Source organism: Colossoma macropomum, unplaced genomic scaffold (assembly GCF_904425465.1).
Source record: "Colossoma macropomum unplaced genomic scaffold, Colossoma_macropomum, whole genome shotgun sequence".
Classification (NCBI taxonomy): domain Eukaryota; kingdom Metazoa; phylum Chordata; class Actinopteri; order Characiformes; family Serrasalmidae; genus Colossoma; species Colossoma macropomum.
This window is the reverse complement of record NW_023496048.1, coordinates 15,001-34,615: the sequence shown is the minus strand read 5'-3', so window position 1 is coordinate 34,615 and position 19,615 is coordinate 15,001. Positions and strand designations below refer to the sequence as shown.

Genomic DNA, 19,615 nt, shown 5'->3' with positions numbered 1-19,615 from the left:
GTAAGTCGCTCTGGATGAGAGCGTCTGCTAAACGCTGTAAATGTAAATGTCAGCTCCTGGCTAATCTATCAGCTTAGAGCTAACATTTTTGTCTGCAGCTAGTCTCAGTTCATAGCTAGTGCATTAGCTTTGGGCTAATATTTGTTTATGGGTATTGTCTGTTCACGGCTCATGCATTAGCTTTGAGCTAACATATTTGCTTGTGGCTATCTTTAGGTCAAGGCTGGAACAGAACCAGCCTGTTGAACTTTAAGAGATGCAGAGAGATTATTAAAAACAACAAACAGAGAAACGTGTTTACAGCAGACCTTTACTTAGCAACACAAACTAGTAAAAATAAAAGAAAAACTGAATATAAACGTCTGACTGAAAAAAACAAAACTAAAAAACACTGAAGTCCTGACGAACATCAGAGCGGAGAAATAAACAAAAAAAAAAACGAGCACTTTTTATACAACAGGGTCACAGAAACAGTGAATGAATGAACAGTTCACTCCTCTGCGTGTTTATTACTGTTATCATCTGAAGAAGTTCTGTTTATTAACTCTAAACAATAAACACGGAGTAAATAACGTCTGTACGGAGTGACGGCTGATCATCGCCTCTGAGCGCTCTGATGACTTTAATGAACATAATTAGTTCAGGAACCATAGTTACTCCATCAGCAACGATCATCAGCATGCAGCGGTCAGGGGGTGGGGCCAATTAACCTCTGACCTCTAATACTCTCTTAAAACACTCTTTAATCAGCACTAATCACAACAGCTGAGCAGCTTTGGAGAAAAAAGTCTAATGTGAAATGAAATGAGGGGGATTGTGGGAGATTGTAACAGCGCTGGGGCAGGGCTGTGAGAATGTACTGAGGGCGGGGGCAGAGAGGAGGTACTAATGGCGGAGCCGTGTTGGGGGGGTTTAGAGGAGGTACTAAAGGCGGAGCCGTGTTGGGGGGGTTTAGAGGAGGTACTAAAGGCGGAGCCGTGTTGGGGGGGGTTTAGAGGAGGTACTAAAGGCGGAGCAGTGTTGGGGGGGTTTAGAGGAGGTACTAAAGGCGGAGCAGTGTTGGGGGGGTTTAGAGGAGGTACTAAAGGCGGAGCAGTGTTGGGGGGGTTTAGAGGAGGTACTAATGGCGAAGCAGTGTTGGGGCGAGTTTAGAAGAGGTACTAAAGGCGGAGCAGTGTTAGGGCGAGTTTAGAGGAGGTACTAATGGCGGAACAGTGGTGGGGCAGGTTGAGAGGAGGTACTAAAGGCGGAGCAGTGTTGGGGCGAGTTTAGAGGAGGTACTAATGGCGAAGCAGTGTTGGGGCGAGTTTAGAGGAGGTACTAATGGCGAAGCAGTGTTGGGGCGAGTTTAGAGGAGGTACTAAAGGCGGAGCAGTGTTGGGGGGGTTTAGAGGAGGTACTAATGGCGGAACAGTGGTGGGGCAGGTTGAGAGGAGGTACTAAAGGCGGAGCAGTGTTGGGGGGGTTTAGAGGAGGTACTAAAGGCGGAGCAGTGTTGGGGCGAGTTTAGAGGAGGTACTAATGGCGAAGCAGTGTTGGGGCGAGTTTAGAGGAGGTACTAATGGCGAAGCAGTGTTGGGGGGGTTTAGAGGAGGTACTAATGGCGAAGCAGTGTTGGGGCGAGTTTAGAGGAGGTACTAATGGCGAAGCAGTGTTGGGGGGGTTTAGAGGAGATGTTGAACATGTTTACGGCGTTGAATGTTATGACTGTTGTGGGTGTTGTCGTTTATTTAGAGTCTGATTTGTCCTGTCCGTCACTCGTCTCCTTCTTCACTTCCTCATACTGAGGCTCCTCCTCCTTCTCTTCTTTCTCCGCGTCGTCGTCCGTCCGAGAGTTGGGGACCCACAGCCCGGAGTCAATACAGCGCTTCATGTGGTACTTCGCCTCCTGAACAGACAATCACAATCACACAACGGTCAATATCATCACAGTGACTTCATGACACCACGGCTCTGACTGGGTCGCAGGTACAAGTTGAAGGTGAGTTCAGGAGAAATCGTTCACCATCACACACCACGTCCACTGATCTACTGCTTTATACAGCAGGTCTACAAAAGAATGGAAAAAGAAAAGAAAACCTGCATCCTGACTGTCAGTGTGTTTACATGCACCTAATAAAAAACTCGATGTTGATTTTCTGAGAGCCATAAATAGCTCCCTGAATTCCAGATGAACTCCGTTACGTTACGTTTACGTCACGTCTTCTTCTGTGAGTTTATTGGCTGGTTGTAAAGCAGAAATCCAATTACTGTCTGACTTGTGTAGACCTGGAGTTTCCCCATTATCTGATTACCCAACAGCATTAAAACACACCAAACCGGTTACTGACCCAATCTGATTTTCTGCACTTGGTGTATAAACTGTGCATTAATATCAGCAAATAGAACCTTTATCATTACAGAGCCATAAACCTGTGTGAATATCAGGTTGAGCTTTTTCAGTGTTTCCAGATGAAGCTGACTGTGTTAGTTCAGACAGTGAAGCATTTCTCAGCCCGTGTCGTCTGCTGAAATGTACTTTGTTGGCTTCTGGCTGATTCCACTTTGTTTAGTTGTTTGTGTTGAAAAGCTTGCTTAGAAGTAACTCTATAGAACCTTAATAACTGTTAGCTGCAGCGTAAAGCCAGTCGTTACTTAGCAACTGCTAAGAAAACCTCTCCACTTTTTTTTTGAAATGCTGCCCTTTTACAAGTTTTAAAATGCGATGAGGGATGAAACAACAAAAATGCTTCAAAGTTACACGGAAGGAAAAAATCCTGTCCCACTGATCTCCGTTCACAGTTAAGAACATCTCATCTCCTTCTGTGAAGGTAAGATTTTAAAGATACAATTTCGTCACTACAGTGAGGACTAAGCTTACTTTGTTTACTCATGTAACTAACAGAACTCACTACTATTAAAATAGAAACAACTCTCTTTCGAGTAAACGAGACAGATGTGACTGATCATTTTAACTGTGTGACAGCCACACTGTACATAAATATATATAAATGATGGATTATTACCGTGGGATCCATTTTGCTGATGGCGTCCTGCAGCATCTGAATGTCTTTCTCATCAAAACACTTCTGCATCTCCTGTTTCAGGAAAGATAAACACAAACACCAGTTAAACAAACAACACTGTTATTCTCAACACCAAAACACTGATATAGAACAATACAACCTCAAACACAGTGACTCACATTAAACACTACAGCAGAAATCACAGATAAACCCTGTAGAGGGTCATTACTGCTCTGCTGAGACCTTCCAGCACTGCATGCCCACTCTTTCAGGCGGCAGTTCTTGTGTTGGCAACATAAACAACTCTATAAAAGTCTGTTTTATTACACTAAGGCCAAAGACAACACTGGGACCAACACCATAACTGGGACCAACACCGGGACCAACACCATAACTGGGGCTAACACCATAACTGGGACCAACACCATAACTGGGGCTAACACTGGGACCAACAATGGGGCTAACACTAAGGTCAGCACTGGGGCCAGACAGTCTGAGAGAGAGAGACAGACAGTCTGAGAGAAACAGACAGATAGACCGAGAGGTAGAGCGGGTCAACATACCTGGGGCAGGGAGTCGTACACATCCACCGGGTCCAGTCCTCCGGGGCCGAGGCGTTTCTGTCGCTCCTCCTCCTCGTACTCCTTCATGGCCTTCTCGATGCGGATCTTGGCTCGGCCACGGACGCGCTCCTTAAACGACTCCAGCTCGTCGTTAAAGGCGTCCTGATACTGCTGATCTGCAGTCTGAGGCACAGGCACACGCACACAGGCACACGCACACAGGCACACGCACACAGGCACACGCACACAGGCACACGCACACAGGCAGTGGCGTTAATCACAATCTAGCGCTCCGTTCACACCTGAACAGTCTGAACCTGCAGACGTTCTAGATAGACAGTGAGATCAGCACTGCAGAACCGTCAGCATCAACACATTCACAGCTACGTCTTAAGAATGCTGCACTTTCACGGCACCCGGCACCTTCAGAGCCGTCGACAGGACGGAGAGCACACTGAGCAGAGGGAGGTCTGTTTAGGTCTTCTCTGATATCTGCTCCTGGAACTGAAACCACCAAACATGGACTAAACCAGGCGAGTGTCACCGGTGGAGCTCACGGAGAGAGTCAACACAGGAGCACGAGCCCTTTAACACACTAGACCACGTCGCCTTAAACCAGCAGGAGCACCGCTGAACCTTAAAGGAGGAGGAAACTCATACTGTATTAATCATGAGTGTAGCCTGACTGAGCTGATCTGAATCTGTGCAATACAGAACAACTTCCTTTAGAACAGTAACAGCTCTGTGTCTCAGTGAGGTCTGTGGTGGGTCTTTAGAGATGCTGTGATCAGATCAAGACCAATCTTTAGTCTTGAGTTCAGATCTGACAAGTAAAGATAAGATTATTCACAGATTCTTAATACAGAATCGAATCTGACCTTAATGTAGGAATCTTATCTGATCTTACAGCATCTGATCTCCAGATAGGAAATCTTAACCTACTCGATCAGAGTCGACGATCAGCTGCCATGTCTGTTTATTAGCACCTGACCATACACACACAGCTGAATATCAGAATAATGCTAAAATGTGAGTTAAGCTGCTGTTACTGATGTAAGGAAGGTCAAACAGAACTAAAGTGTGATAAACTGTAAGTAGTGAATACTGTGAGAGCGCCCCCTGCTGTTTATCAGAGCGTCGCCGCTCCCCAGTTTCAATCTCCATTTCCCAAACGCTTTAGCCGAGCACGCTAACGTTACTCCTCCTAATAAACAGACACACGTTCAGCTCCGTCTCCTCATTATTCACCACCATCACTGTAATATTTCATCGTCAACATTAACACACGAAGGTGATCAGAGGGGCGGTGGAGATCGAGTCTGCAGCGTCTGAGATCTTTAAAACGCAGAGTTAGAAAAGAAAATCATCTCACAGTGAAAGCAGCGTTTTACAGTAGGAATAAATGGAGCTCATTATGCTGGTAGTGAACTATGCTGCTGACTCAGCTGCCTAAAAACCATAGAAACGGACCTTAAACAGAAGTGAGGACCCTGTTGGGGTTCATCCTAAAGTTAGGACAGGATTTAGGAGGTTTAGTCTAGTTAGGATGTTTGTGTGATGCTGTTTTCTGATCTGGAGTTAATAATGGGATTATGAAGTTAGGAATTCTTATTCTGGAATAGATACTGTACTAAATTCAGTCCGTACTGAAGTCGTCATGACTAAACACATTTCAGAGTGAAGGTGTTTCTGTGATGCGGCTCCTGTTTTGTCCCAGTAATCGTGTACAGACTGTCTGACGGAACAGAACATCAAAGTGAAGCCTTCTGTGTTCACGACGTTAAACACGCTATAAATACAGAGTAACGAGTGATAAAGAGCCGTAGAGGAGAAACAGAGGCATGTGAACTTCTGTACGTGTAAACGTCTGATGATGAATACTATAGAAAATATTATTTACAGAATATTACAGACTGTTATTTATTTATGTATTTATTGATTTATTTATTAGGATCCCCATTAGCTGCTATCACGATAGCTGCTATTCTTCCAGGGGTCCAGCAGACACACTGTACACTACAGAATAAGGCAATAACAATCAATGAAACACGTCAGCTGAAACAGAAAACTGCTGCAGTCAAACTGCATTAACAGTAGAGATGAAAGATTCACTGTTTTTATATTGAAATCACAATTTAAGCAATTTTCAAATCAGAACAGCTGCAATTTCTTTAATTAAGGTTGAACGATTTGGGGAAAACATCTAATTTACGTTTTTTTGGACTAACATTGCGACTTTGATTTAAACTGCAATTATTTTCTATAAATTAAGGTTCAAGCCTGTTCTTTTGGTGAAGAAGACCAGAATATTCACTTTTTTCACTGACTCCTGAATATGGTGCTCCAGACAGCCACCAAGTCGTGGTTGTGATGTCACAAGACGTGGAGGTTTGGTGGCCTCTGACTGGTCCAACTCATCTACAGGCAGGTCACAAAATGTAGTTATGTTCTAACAGAAGTTTGAGGGGAGGAGCATGGCTGAAAGGTAGACCCACCTTGATCTTGGTGAAGAACTGACGGAAGCAGCCTCGGGGGTCCACCTTCAGACTCTTGGCCAGCTCCAGGATGAACTGCATTACGATGGTCTGGTGGGCCACCTGCTCCATCAGAGCGTGTTTCTGAAAGCAGAGAGAGAAACGAGACCACACACCATCAGGGTCACGACGGGGGGTCTCATTACAGAAACATCCTAACTCTGAACTCTGTTTGGTCTCCATGACGACTTCAGTCCTGACTGAATTTCAGACAGTATCTATTCCAGGATAAGAGTTCCTACCTTCATAATCTCATCATGAGCTCCAGATAAGAAAACAGCAACACACAAACATCCTAACTAGACTAAACCTCCTAAATCCTGTCCTAACTTTAGGATGAACCCCAACTAGAGCTCACTTTTAATAAACACCTGTAAACGCAGCTCTTTATCTATTACTGTTACCACCTGACTATGAAACACTGAGCTAACACAATTAAAAAATGTTCTGTGTAAACAGAGATATTATTATTATTCAGTTCACCATCAATGACAGAATGTTTTCCAACTGATTTCACTGTTATTTTATCTATAATTGTGCTCTGAACTGCAGCCACTGAATAAAACAGGCCAATACAACAACATTACATGAGAATTTGCATAATTAAATGCCTAATTAAGTGGTTGAGATGTACACAGAGCGGTTCAGAGTGGTTTGGTGTGAAACGCTCTGTTCTAGATAAACTTACAGAGTCAGAACTGTTCACAGTGGTGGTGATAGGAACCAGACGTCCCCCTCTAAAAGCTCCCTCACAGAAAGTTACTACATGAAATGGTTATGAATTCACTGCCTGATGACTGAGACACTGTTTTATGATAGTTTAGAGAACTTAAACTCCATTCATGGTGGAGGGATACATGCAGGGCGCTGTGAGGCAAAATAGTCCCCAAAGAAAACTTATTATTTCAGATTTTCCACTATTTTCCATCATCAACATTCCATATAGACTCAGAAGACTCGTGTAGGTTCACTGGTGGTTCTGGATAGTGAATAAAATGTCTATATTTGTGTTGTCGTCATGGCGACCCCTGGTTTCTATCACCACCACTGTAAAGACATCTGAACCATTTCACACCAAACCTCTCTGAATCACTCTGATTACATCTCACACACTGAACTAGGGGGGAATTGAGGAAAATGGGTGGAGTTCCCCTTTTAAGAAGGCAGGTGCGTACCTCCTCCACCTCCAGGTCGATGCACATGATCACCAGGTAGTTTGCGGTTTCCTCACAGACCAGGTGAGGGTTATCGGACAGGTACTTCTGACTGTCGTCCCAGCGGCGCAGCATCCCTGCACACAGAGCTCGTTAGCTGAGCAGAGTCGGGGTAAACAGGCAGATTCAGAGAGGATCGTTAAGGCACAGTTCAGCACTGACGCCGAGTCACTCAGCCTGGTTTGGTTCTGTAGCGTTAGCACTACATTAGCTTAGCTTAGCTAACGGGTAACGGAAGCTTATACCCCACCGATTAGCACTGCGCTAACCGCAGGTCTAAATCATAACATGCTCGTCTCTAATAGGTCAGTGAAGTCGGCTTCCCGTTCACCAGCTTCTTATTCGAGCTTTCTGTTCCACCTTAAATGCCGCAGCAGTTCCATTCAGGAAGTACAAAAATACGAGGAAGCAGCTTAATAACCGGTGGGCTGTAAGCTTTGCGGTGGTCACTAACTGGTGGGCTTAGCTAAGGAACTGAAATTCAGACGCCCGACACGTCTTACCTGACTGGCTACATTTGGGGTAAGTGGTGGACATGGTCTGCAAGGGTGGGGGCGAGGGTGAGGGGATCAGCGTGGTGGGGCCGGTTTAGGATTGTGGGGGGGTCAGCGGAGATTTGGGGGTGATCAGCGTGGTGGGGGTGGGGAGGAGTGGGGGGTTTGATTTTCAGCCAAACAAAAACGTCTGCAGCGTCTGAACGTACCAAAGTGTTTGATCTGTTTCTCGTATTTCTCCACAAAGGTTTTGTGCTTCTGTTCTTTCTCCTCCTCCGTCTCCTCCTTCACTTCAGGCTTCACATTCAGCACACTCTACCAGAGAGAGAGAGAGAGAGAGAGAGACGGGAAAAGAGAGAGAGATTATCAGTTTATATCATCAACCATTTTAACTTTATCCAATGATCATCTGTGTAATATGTGATAATCATCTGCTCTGTATATCAGAGCTGAGAAGACTTTCTCCTCCTGATTTCTCACAGTACAGACAGAAACCTGCCCAGTCAGTCGCGCTGACACTTTTCTGAATGGGAAGGTTAATTTGTAAGAGTTCAGTGTTTAAAGGGTGACGGTTCTACTTTCTTACATGTAAAGATACTGAAACTGCACCGTTACTGTGGCCCAAACACCGTCATACACACCGAACCACAGGCGCACTGTACCACTGCACGCCCAACAGACGAGCCAACAGACTTAATAAAATAACTTATTTTACATTTAATAAACAAACAATTTCTGCTCATTTTCATTTCTATTTTTGCTCGTTTAATGGAGCAGACGAACTCAAACTGCACCTAAACGAGCCGCTTCCATCGAATCGTGCAGCTCAGAATACGCCTGATACACTCAACACGCCCAACTACGGCTTATTAACCAATAAAAGACGTTTAATTTCAAACGGCGGACACAGGAAGTGGAGACGTGGAGACCCCCAACCTGGTCTTCCTGTACAGCTCTGTGTCTGTGCCCCCTGACGAGGGGGAGAGGGGAATAAAGCCGGGGCTCAACTGCACGACTTCTACCCTGATTCCAGCCCTGGTTCTCAGTCTGAGTCAGAGCTGGTGGCTCTAGTCTGCAGATGTTTGGGTCAGTCTGAGACAGTTGGAGAGAGAGTCGTCTGACGTGTCTGTGAGACACACTGAATGAGCTTTTCTCTCGGTGTGATTTTCCGTTTTCAGTCTCTCTGCTGTTATTTATGGTTAAACTGTCCCACTACGTCATTTTCCATTCTCATGTGTTTGTTTTCTCTCAGTTCTTTTTGTTTTTCTTTTTATTTTCACTTGTGTTCTGTTTGACGTGTTTCATTGATTGTTATTGCCTTATTCTGTAGTGTACAGTGTGTCTGCTGGACCCCTGGAAGAATAGCAGCTATCGTGATAGCAGCTAATGGGGATCCTAATAAATAAATAAATAAATAAATAAATAACAATCTGTAATATTCTGTAAATAATATTTTCTATAGTATTCATCATCAGACGTTTACACGTACAGATGTTCACATGCCTCTGTTTCTCCTCTACGGCTCTTTATCACTCGTTACTCTGTATTTATAGCGTGTTTAACGTCGTGAACACAGAAGGCTTCACTTTAAAACAGTTTAGCTGTAAACTGGCTGTGTTAATATCTCAGACTCACTCAGTGTAACAGTGATGTGAGGAAACGTGCAGAGGACTGTATGAATAACGTTATTAAAGAAACTTCTCTCTTTATTTACATTCCTCTCTCTGCTACAGTCGTTTCTCATGGTGTTTGGTGTGTATGGGTTGGTTTAACGCGGCTGAATCGCTGCATGTTCTGTTAACGTGTAAATCGTGTTATGGTTCTGGGGGTGGTGTCCGTTTTGTGCTCTCTCTCTTTCTCGTTCATCACCTTTTCCCATAGGGTTAATGTCTGGAGGGCTCTGACTGGCTACAGCAGGGGGCACTCCAGCTACTTATGGGGCAGAGCTGCACTGCAGAAGGAGAGAGGGCTGTTCCAGTGGTCGCACCTGTGCCATCAGCCTCCACCTGACCAGACCGACCCCCGAGGCTTTGTTTGTGAACTGTGTTAGCCTGTTGTACGAGTCTGTCTAAATAGTCCCCAAAGAAAACTTATTATTTCAGATTTTCCACTATTTTCATCATCAACATTCCATATAAACTCAGAAGACTCGTGTAGGTTCTCTGGTGGTTCTGGATAGTGAATAAAATGTCTATATTTGTGTTGTAGTCATGGCGACCCCTGGTTCCTATCACCACCACTGTAAAGACATCTGAACCATTTCACACCAAACCACTCTGAGTCACTCGGTTTACATCTCACACACTGAATTATGGGGGAATTTTGACTGGGGTTCCCCTTCAACAAAGCGCTAATGACTAATCGCCGATCACAGCAGCTACAAACTAAAAACTCACTGAAACGCCGTCTGCGACAGCGAAACTAACTAATGGTGAGATGGTTCCTCAGACTGATGGAGAACATGTTGGCTATTAACACGTCTGGTTCTATGTAGCACCAAAAAGGGTTCTGCTATCGCTACAATGTCAAGCCTGTAATAATGAAAGAACCCTTTTTGGTGCCATGGAGAACCATATACAAAACATTCTCCATCAATCTAAAGAACCATTTCACCACACCAGAACCATTTAAGCATGAAATGATTCTATAGTGAACTCATTTTTTTCTAAATAGAACCATTCCCTTTACTAAAGAACCCTGAAGAACCATCTTTTTAAGAGTGCACTGATACTGCCTGGTTCTACCTATCAGTTCCACGTTCCACACTCCAGAAGAGGAACGTTAAGAGTTCAGCTGAAGTGTGAGAGTGTCTAGTATTATATGTATGCTTTGTGTTTTATTATATATTATATATGACTCTCAGGTGTGGCGGTGTTATACTGTTCTACGTTCTCCGTGTCTCCCACCCTTTCGCGCCCCTCTCAGCGTTCCTCACCTTGCTGAAGCCGTCTCTGCTGAGCGTGTCTACGTTCCAGGGCATCTTCTTCTCCTCCCGCCGGTGCTCCTCCAGCTTCTTCTCGCAGCTCCTCTCCTCCTTCTTCAGCCGCTTCTCCTCCTCCTGGGCTTTGACCAGCTGCTTCTTGGCCTCCTCAGTGTTTAGGAGCGAGAGCTCCTGGACCTTCTTCTGAGCCTCCTGCAGCTTCCTCCGGCTCTCCGTCAGGTTCCTTTCCAGATCCTCGCCCTTCTTCTGGCAGGCCTCCATGCGCTCCACACGAGCCTACGGTGAGAAGATAAACACGCTCAGTTTCAGAACAACGACAGGACTGTAACGGTGCCTCCACGTTCCCAGATGTTCCTCAGACTGTGTGGAGCTGGTCAGTAACCTCTCACAGATCTGACTGTGTGGGTACTGGATGGAGAACTCTGAGGCAGCGCTCTGACACCTCTGGTTCATCTATATAGTAATTAGATCTGGGGCTGCCAAAATATGGAACCTTCCCTTAATCGGATGCGAATCTACAGGAGAGAAACACTACAGGTCAGATTATTAAGACGGGGCGGTTTGTCTGAGACAGAAGAAAAAAATACTGCAACAGCAAAACAGGCACTGAGTACTTATTCAAAAATACTTCTAGATGAAAATGAACTGTTTTAGGCAGTTTCTGAACCCCGGTTTGCTGACTGTAACTTGTGCAGCGGATGGAGATCAGATGAAGCTGAATTTAGCTTCTTATTTTTATTTCCTTTCCACCTTAAATGATGTAACAGTTACATTCAGACCCCTGATTGGTCGCTACTCTGTAAATGCGGCGCTATTTAAGGTGGGACAGAAATTCCAATAGGAAGCAAACATCAGCCTCGAGAGATTATCAGATGAAGCGTGATGACAAGGTGCTGCTACCACAGCAGAGAGACAGACAGACAGAGACAGACAGACAGACAGAGACAGACAGACAGAGCTCCACTGAGTTTAACAGCTTAGCTAGGCTACTCTTTCCATACGTGAAGATGGACAGTAGCTGCAACAACTGCAGAGAACCAAGGTCTGAGCAGGTGGGCAGAGAGAAATGCTGACAGGATGTTAATATAAGCTACTCAGCTAATGTTAGCATCATCTGTAGCGCAGTGACTGTCAGGATTTTATCAAATTAAAGACAAAACTTTGGTCAGTTTTCATTTCATCAGTATCTAGCAGGAGACAGAAACACAGTCAGGGTTTAAGGTGGGCTGTGTGTAGCTGCTCTCAGCGACCCGAGTAAAGCTGTTCATTCCTCTGGTAAGTTAGTTCTTCTCTCTGGTTCCTCTCGGTTCTATTGATAACACAGTTCCACAGCTGAGTCTGCACGTTTTTCAAGCTGCATGTGTCCTTTAAGTTACCAGCTCAGTGGAGTTGGTTTACTGAGTAGCTGTAAGTTTACAGAAGGCAACACGATTAGCTTTATTTAGCTAGCTAGGTACGTTTTCCAGCATGGACATGCGGCTCATTAAAAAGAGCGACCCTTGACCCCAGTGCATGCCGCATCCACTGTCCAGCCCAGCACATCTACCAACACCGAGCAGAGCGTTACTGCCTCGGTGTCGGGGCAGCAAACTTCACCCTCCACAGAATCCAGACACACCGTCCTCATTTATACACACACCGGTCAGGCATAACATTCTGACCACCTCCTTGTTTCTACGCTCATTGTCCATTTTATCAGCTCCACTTACTCTATAGGTGCACTTTGTAGTTCTACAGTTACAGACTGTAGTCCATCTGTTTCTCTGATACTTTGTTAGCCCCCTTTTACCCCATTCTTCAGTGGTCAGGACCCCCATGGACCCTCACAGAGCAGGTACTATTTGGTTGGTGGATCATTCTCAGCACTGCAGTAACACTGACGTGGTGGTGGTGTGTTAGTGTGTGTTGTGCTGGTCTGAGTGGATCAGACACAGCAGTGCTGCTGGAGTTTTTAAACACCTCAGTGTCACTGCTGGACTGAGAATAGTCCACCAACCAAAAATATCCAGCCAACAGTGTCCTGTGGGCAGCGTCCTGTGACCACTGATGAAGGACTAGAGGATGACCAACACAAACTGTGCAGCAGCAGATGAGCTATCGTCTCTGACTTCACATCTACAAGGTGGACTGACAAGGTAGGAGTGTCTAATAGAGTGGACAGTGAGTGGACACAGTGTTTAAATACTGTCCCCGTTCTAGCTAACTCACTGTTTTATTTTACCTTTGCTAATGGTTCGCTTAGCTTGCCATTAACTGCAATCTAGACGTTTTACATCACAAACATAAACAAACAAACAAACAAACAAAACAAAACTAGTAAAGAAAAATATAAAAATGAACAAAAAAAAAAACTTCACTGCACCTGGTCATCATAGTGGGCCTAGACCTCGTTCTGTTCTAGGCAGAACTGTCATCGTTCTTCATACAGATGTTCATCATACAGGCACTGCTGACCCTGTGCGTTTGGTTCTATTGTAGCTACTGAAGATCCAAACTAAAACTTTAATAAAAAGGCCTTCTTTGCCTGAAAAGAATTGGAAGATATTTTGATACATTTTTGATGCCAAAATGTAAAAATAGGGTGAATTAATCAACTTAAGCCATCAGGCCAAAAGCAGATATGCTGTTAGTTTTAAGGGCATCGCTGAGAACTCCATATAATACACTCTTTATAGACCATTCTTTAGGGATTCCTTAGTAAAGGCAACGGTTCTGTAAAATTAAGAGTTCTATGCAGAATCATTTCACGCTTAGAGTTCTCTGCATGGTGCAGCAGATTGATAGAGAATGTGTTGTATATGATACATAAAACAATAACAACAGCAGAACTCTTTGGTGTAAAACAGAATCATATACAACACATTCTCCATCAGTCTGAAGAACCTTTTCACCATGCAAAGAACCAGTTAAGCTTGAAATGGTTCTACACAGAACGATTCCCTTTAAGAAACATCTTTAAATGCTTAGACTAACGTTTCCACACAAACTGGACAACACTGACCACACTGTGGACACTTATGAAGAAACCCAGGCTCCCCTACCTCCCGCATCTCGGCATAACCTTCAAGACTTTCCAGAAACATCTACAAACACGGAGAACCCGCACAAACACGGACACTGACAGAAAATCCTCACAGACTCGAGTTCAACGTTAGCATTAGCGCTAACATTAGAACACCCGAGCTGCTGACAGTTAGCATAGCGGCTCTGCTGTGTTTACCTCCCACTAAACCGCCCAGACCTGAGGAGCCGTGTCTAATATCACATCTATGTGAGATTTCTGGGTGTGAGGAACCCCACAGGGTCTAAATGAGGCGGAAAGAGAGAAAATCTCTCATTAAAAACACAAAAACAGCCGAACTGAGGACTTTACACACTCCAGCTAGCACTACTAAGCTAGCTCTCAGCTAACTGCTGTAACTTCGTTTTCTCGGTTTTGCTCAGAGAAACGGAAGATTTATAGAGATTTAGAGGGTTATAATCAGCGGTAAACCCAGTTATTAGAGTTTTTTATCCTTCACTGACTCTGAACTGTCGATGTTTGAGAGTCACTCGAGAATCTGAGTCCACAAGTTCTGAGGAGAAACGTGTTAGCATCATTAGCATCGACGCCTTCTCAGTCAGAGACTCTGAAACTCAGCTTCGGCCGTTTTTACACGTTTTACTCGTTTTTATTCATGTTACAGGCGCTTTAATGGGGGGGGGGGCTCTCTCTCTCATGTTCCCCATGTTCTCCTCCTCTGAGGAACATCTAGTCAGCTTAAAGCTGAGTGGAGGTTCTAGAGGATTCCTGTGAGAAAGCTGCAGTGAACACTACAGTTTCCTCTGAAACAGAACCAGAGGAACCTCGTTCAGAGGAGCCGATACTGTATGTTACTACAGAGTACTGGAGTTTATAAAACAGCGCTGTTACAGATTCAGACACAAGCGGGCTTATTTAGTAGTAGTAACATATACATAAACATATTTATTATGTCTATAAAGGTGCGGATAAACATCACTGAGTACATGATCATAATAATACAAAGTGCCGCGCCTCTTGCGGCGGACGGCGGTACTGCAACCACACAGCCAGCGGCGCCCGAAACTCTCCGTTTAAGGTGGAACGGGGAATTCGAGCGAGAAGCTGGGAAGGACCTACGGGCTGGCGGAGAGAGAGTGAGGGTGCTACATGTCACAGGTGAGTTACCTGGTGCCTCCACCTGAACAGGCTCGGTGTGTCGATGTTAGGGTGCGTGTCGTCCTCATCGTCCGATACCTCGATGTGGTCCCACACGCTGTAGTCGATGGTCGTCATGGCGATTATTCAGTATTTACCTTTATTTATTCCCTTATTTACCCTCCGCTCTACCGCAGCAGCCGCGCGCGCTCTCCTCGCGTTCTAGAACTCTCGCTCCACCCCGCGCGCCTTCTTCTGGAACACTCCGGAACCAGAGAGTGGGGAAGCCACGCCCTCTTTCCGGTCACGTCATCCAGCGCCAAGCCGTTACCATAGAAACAGCTCAGCATCAACTACTTCCTTATGGAGATTTATAAACAGGTGATTTCTGTAAGTATGAAGATCATATTACTGCAAGTAACTAATTAATCTGATTAAATGGTTCCTCGGGTTGATGGAGAACGTGCCGGTTCTACATCTTCTTTATATCTCTCTGTATCTGTGTAGCACCAAAAAGGGTTCTGCAGTTGGTTCGATATGAAGCTTGTTGCAATAGAAGAGCATTTATATATATATATATATATATATATATATATATATATATATGTAAGAACCTGAAGAACCCTCTTCTTAACAGTGTTCCTTATAGAGTTATAGGGTTCCTGGCTAATACTTACTTACTTACTTATTTATTTATGTATGTATGTATGTATTTAAACAGCCATGGCTGAGTGTTCAGCTTCAATTACATCTTGAAAATGGAAAATTAATAACATATTTTAATAACCCTTTCAAATTAAAAGGTAATACATACATCATCACAGACAACAAAGAAAAAAATAAAAATGAGATAAAATAAAAATGGAAATAACTAAATAAATTATATCTATCTATCTATCTGTCTATATATCTATCTGTCTGCCTGTCTGTTTATCTATCTGTCTATCTATCTGTCTGTCTATGTCTATCTGTCTGTCTATCTATCTATCTATCTATCTATCTATCTGTCTGTCTATCTATCTATCTATCTATCTGTCTATCTATCTGTCTGTCTATCTATCTATCTGTCTGTCTATCTATCTATCTATCTATCTATCTATCTATCTGTCTGTCTATCTGTCTATCTGCCTATCTGTCTATCTATCTATCTATCTGTCTATCTATCTGTCTATCTATCTATCTATCTGTCTGTCTATCTATCTATCTATCTATCTATCTATCTATCTGTCTGTCTATCTATCTATCTGTCTATCTATCTGTCTGTCTATCTATCTATCTATCTATCTATCTATCTATCTGTCTGTCTATCTATCTATCTATCTGTCTATCTATCTATCTGTCTATCTATATGTCTGTCTGTCTATCTATCTATCTATCTTATATCTATTTTATTTATTTATTTATTTATTTATTTATTTACTTATTTATTTATTTATTTGTACAGTCGTGTACAGGGCTGAGTGTTCAGCTTCAATTACAGATGGAAAAAATAAACAAACATATTTATATTAAACTTTTTCAATGAGAAGAAAACACAAACACATACATCACACATCCACACATAAACAACAAAGAAAAAACAGATATAGTGAGTGAATGACAGTAAACATGAATATATAATTTTTTTTTAACAGAAGAGACGTCTTTTCATCTTGTTTGTTTTGTCATATTTGTAATAAGGATCATAAATAAATATCAGGTTAGTCTAAAATTAGGAACTGATGATGCGACTCTGGATTTGCGAGTGAACTTTACCGAGATAGCAGCGCATATTGGCCCACCCCAAACTGCTGGACCACCTTCGGACCACCACATTACTGTCCTGCATACAAGCTGTAACTAATTTTAATCTCCTTAGACGGATTTTAAATGCAGAGAGACTTTTATTCTAGAAAATAATCTAAGACAACTATTACAAACTGAGACAATAAATAACGTCTGATATAGAACGATCTTATAGGGAAACCTGTCGCTGACACTGTGCTACTCTTAAAAAGATGGTTCTTCAAAGGTTCTTTAGTAAAGAAAATGGTTCTATACAGAACCATGAATACTCAAAGAACCCTTTGCATGATTGAAGCGTTCTTTGAATCATAAAATGGTTCTTCAGATCGATGGAGAATGTGCTGTAGATGGTTCTATATAGAACCCAAAAGGGTTCTGCGATTGTAACAATCTTGACATTGTAGTAATATAATATAAATCAATGATGCGGCGCTTAATAATCGAACAGTCTGATTAATAATTTAATTGATCACATCAAACCAGAGAAAAGGAAGCTGTAATGATTTTGTAAGGATTTAAATGATGTAGTGATCTCATTTAACCACTAGAGGTCGCAAATAGGTTGTAATGATCTTTACCCACCAGAGAAGATCAGAAACAAAGACCAGTGCTGGCAGTGCCATGTTTATCAGACACGAGTCATAAATGAGTCTTTTTGATCCTTCATTTTCACTGTAACGGACGAGCTCCTTGTGGAACATGGAGAAAGATGGTGATGATTTCATACACTTTACTGTACATATATAAAACGCTTTGACAGCCGTAAAATATCATCTATAACCTTTTCAGAATCTGAGTCTATAATATCTCACTCTTTAAAATCACTTAGACCAAAAATCTTTAAATATGAACAATATTGTAAATCATCCCAAAAGGTTGCAGAGTATTTACAGAAACAAATAAATGCTCAGTCGTTTCTTTACAGAAAGCATAAACATTTTCATCCAAATTAAACCTCTGTCTCATAAATTCCTTAGAAGGATGTTTTCATTCATTATCCTGAGCTTATTTAGCTTTTGGGGGGACAGAAAATGTAATGTACATAGTTCAGAGTTTACATACAGAAAGCTTTGGGAGCAAAAGAAGGACTGATATCCTAAAACACACATTTGGGTACAGCGTCTTGTTGGAAAAGCTCTTCAGAAAGTTACTAGAAAGTTTTGCATTTAAAAATGTTCCCTTGTGTTTAAAGCTGGTTTCTTGTGTCTCACTTCTACATAACAAACATGGCTTGTGGAATTGAATTAATGACAGTATTATTGTTTGCAAACTAAATTAAAATCCTTGCTAAACTCCTTATAAAATTTAAAACTGATTAGTACTAAAGAAATATAATGTTGACCAGACTCCCTTTTCAAACCAGTGACAAATGAACAGTGACTTTTTCCTGTGGTTAATACATCAATTGTTCCAGACTGGAGTTTTATGAGGTGTGAAATTGTGCCTTTACATAATTTTCCAGTGTAATAAAACCTGTTTGAGGAATAAAGACGCCCTGAGAGAAAAAGACTGATTGTGTAAAATGTTAGAGTTAAATTTCCAATAGTCCTCGTTATGACTATGACGACCATAGTCTGGACATTTTAAAGCAACATTATGTAACAATTTTACCTTAAAATAACAGCTTCTAAATCATATTGATGCTACACTGATTGTAACAGTGAGAACGGCGTCTCTGTCGTTGCCACTCTGGATCGGAACTCCTGCTATAGCGCTATGTAACTTTGGAGGAGCAGCACAAGAACCTCTCGCCAGAACCATGTAATGCTTTACGGCACTACGTCACACCAACAACTCAGCAGCTCTGTATTCCCAGCATGGACATCACGGCAGAGGCTGCGAAGACACTGTCGGAGGAAGAGAGGAAGACAGAGAGAGAGAGACTGAGCGAGAGACCGGACAGTAAATCTCAGACTGGCTTTTACTCGTAAAAGAGATAAAAGGATGCTGGACAGACTCACAGCTAACGGGAAAACAGCGAGACTCTGACAGCAGAGTGTTCATCCCTGCCAGTGTTATTGGTGAAAGACTGCGCTGTAAACTGTAACCTTATTTGTGTCATTCCTTTTTATCTTAATCTAACTTTTCATTTTTAATTTGATTATTTCACTATTCTAATTTAATTTCTAATCTAATTTGATTTTCTCTTTTAAATGTATTGTATATGTTTTAATCATGTTTTAATTATGTTTTTAGTGTTGTTTTCAATTTAAACAACTCTATTTTCTTATTTGTAAAGCACTTTGAATGACAGCAGTGTATGAAAGGTGCTGTATTAATAAAATTGCCTCATCTGTCTAACGGAGTAGTTTTTCTGGATGCCCAAAGTCGTCTAACCTCAGTCCCATTTCAGACTAAATCAGCAAAGAAATAAATTCATCTCACGCTAGAACGTTTGATCAATCTGTGAATCTGACGCCAAGTAAGCCTTGAAAGTTTGAACCTCCTGTGATAAAATCCTGTAATGTTTCTTTACCATGTAAGTCAACATGGTTCTTTCTCTCCTGATGTTCTTTGCTGGTGTTGTGCCAAATTGTGACACCCAGCAGAATCTGACTCCCCTTCGTGTGCACGTGTCACAGGTGTATGGACACTACAGATCACACTCAGGATTTCTGTTATTTACACACAGAAACAGAAATCATGAGTGTAACCTGTAGCGCATGAAGGGGAGTCAGATTCTGTTTCCTTCAGCTCGTCATGAATGCACGTGTATAGCTGTCCATGAGGGGGCGCTCAAAGCACAGATTTTGTAGAACCATGACTAATAAGTGGTGGATTTTATGTTTGACTGACTTAAATTAGACTAAAATCATTTGCTCTGAATGACCCTGTACCATAATTTTGTCCAAGACCAGTCCAGAATCTTTCCACCATGTGAGTGGAGTGTGTTTCCTGAAGACGTTTGCACTGCGCTCTC

At 42.7% G+C, this 19,615-nt stretch overlaps 1 protein-coding gene across 1 annotated transcript; it reads right to left on the bottom strand.

Moving 5' to 3' along the window:
- Nucleotides 1-292: 292 nt before the first annotated feature.
- cdc37 (cell division cycle 37 homolog (S. cerevisiae)) lies at nucleotides 293-15,178 on the bottom strand. Its single transcript, XM_036564957.1, has 8 exons — nucleotides 14,941-15,178; nucleotides 10,746-11,027; nucleotides 8,020-8,125; nucleotides 7,278-7,393; nucleotides 6,064-6,186; nucleotides 3,569-3,751; nucleotides 3,006-3,077; nucleotides 293-1,888 (listed from the first exon to the last, which is right to left on the bottom strand). The coding sequence occupies exons 1-8, from the start codon at nucleotides 15,046-15,048 to the stop codon at nucleotides 1,727-1,729; spliced, it is 1,152 nt and encodes a 383-aa protein (XP_036420850.1). The 5' UTR covers nucleotides 15,049-15,178; the 3' UTR covers nucleotides 293-1,726.
- Between the last annotated feature and the right edge of the window lie 4,437 nt (nucleotides 15,179-19,615).

Bases quoted from the DNA above. Each gene is read 5' to 3' on its own strand.
- cdc37 (XM_036564957.1), bottom strand. From the start codon at position 15,048: ATGACGACCATCGACTACAGCGTGTGGGACCACATCGAGGTATCGGAC. The intron at 7,394-8,019 runs GTACGTTCAGAC...CTCTGTGTGCAG, and splicing joins GAAACAGATCAAACACTTTG to GGATGCTGCGCCGCTGGGAC. The intron at 1,889-3,005 runs GTAATAATCCAT...TTGTCTGTTCAG, and splicing joins TCAGCAAAATGGATCCCACG to GAGGCGAAGTACCACATGAA.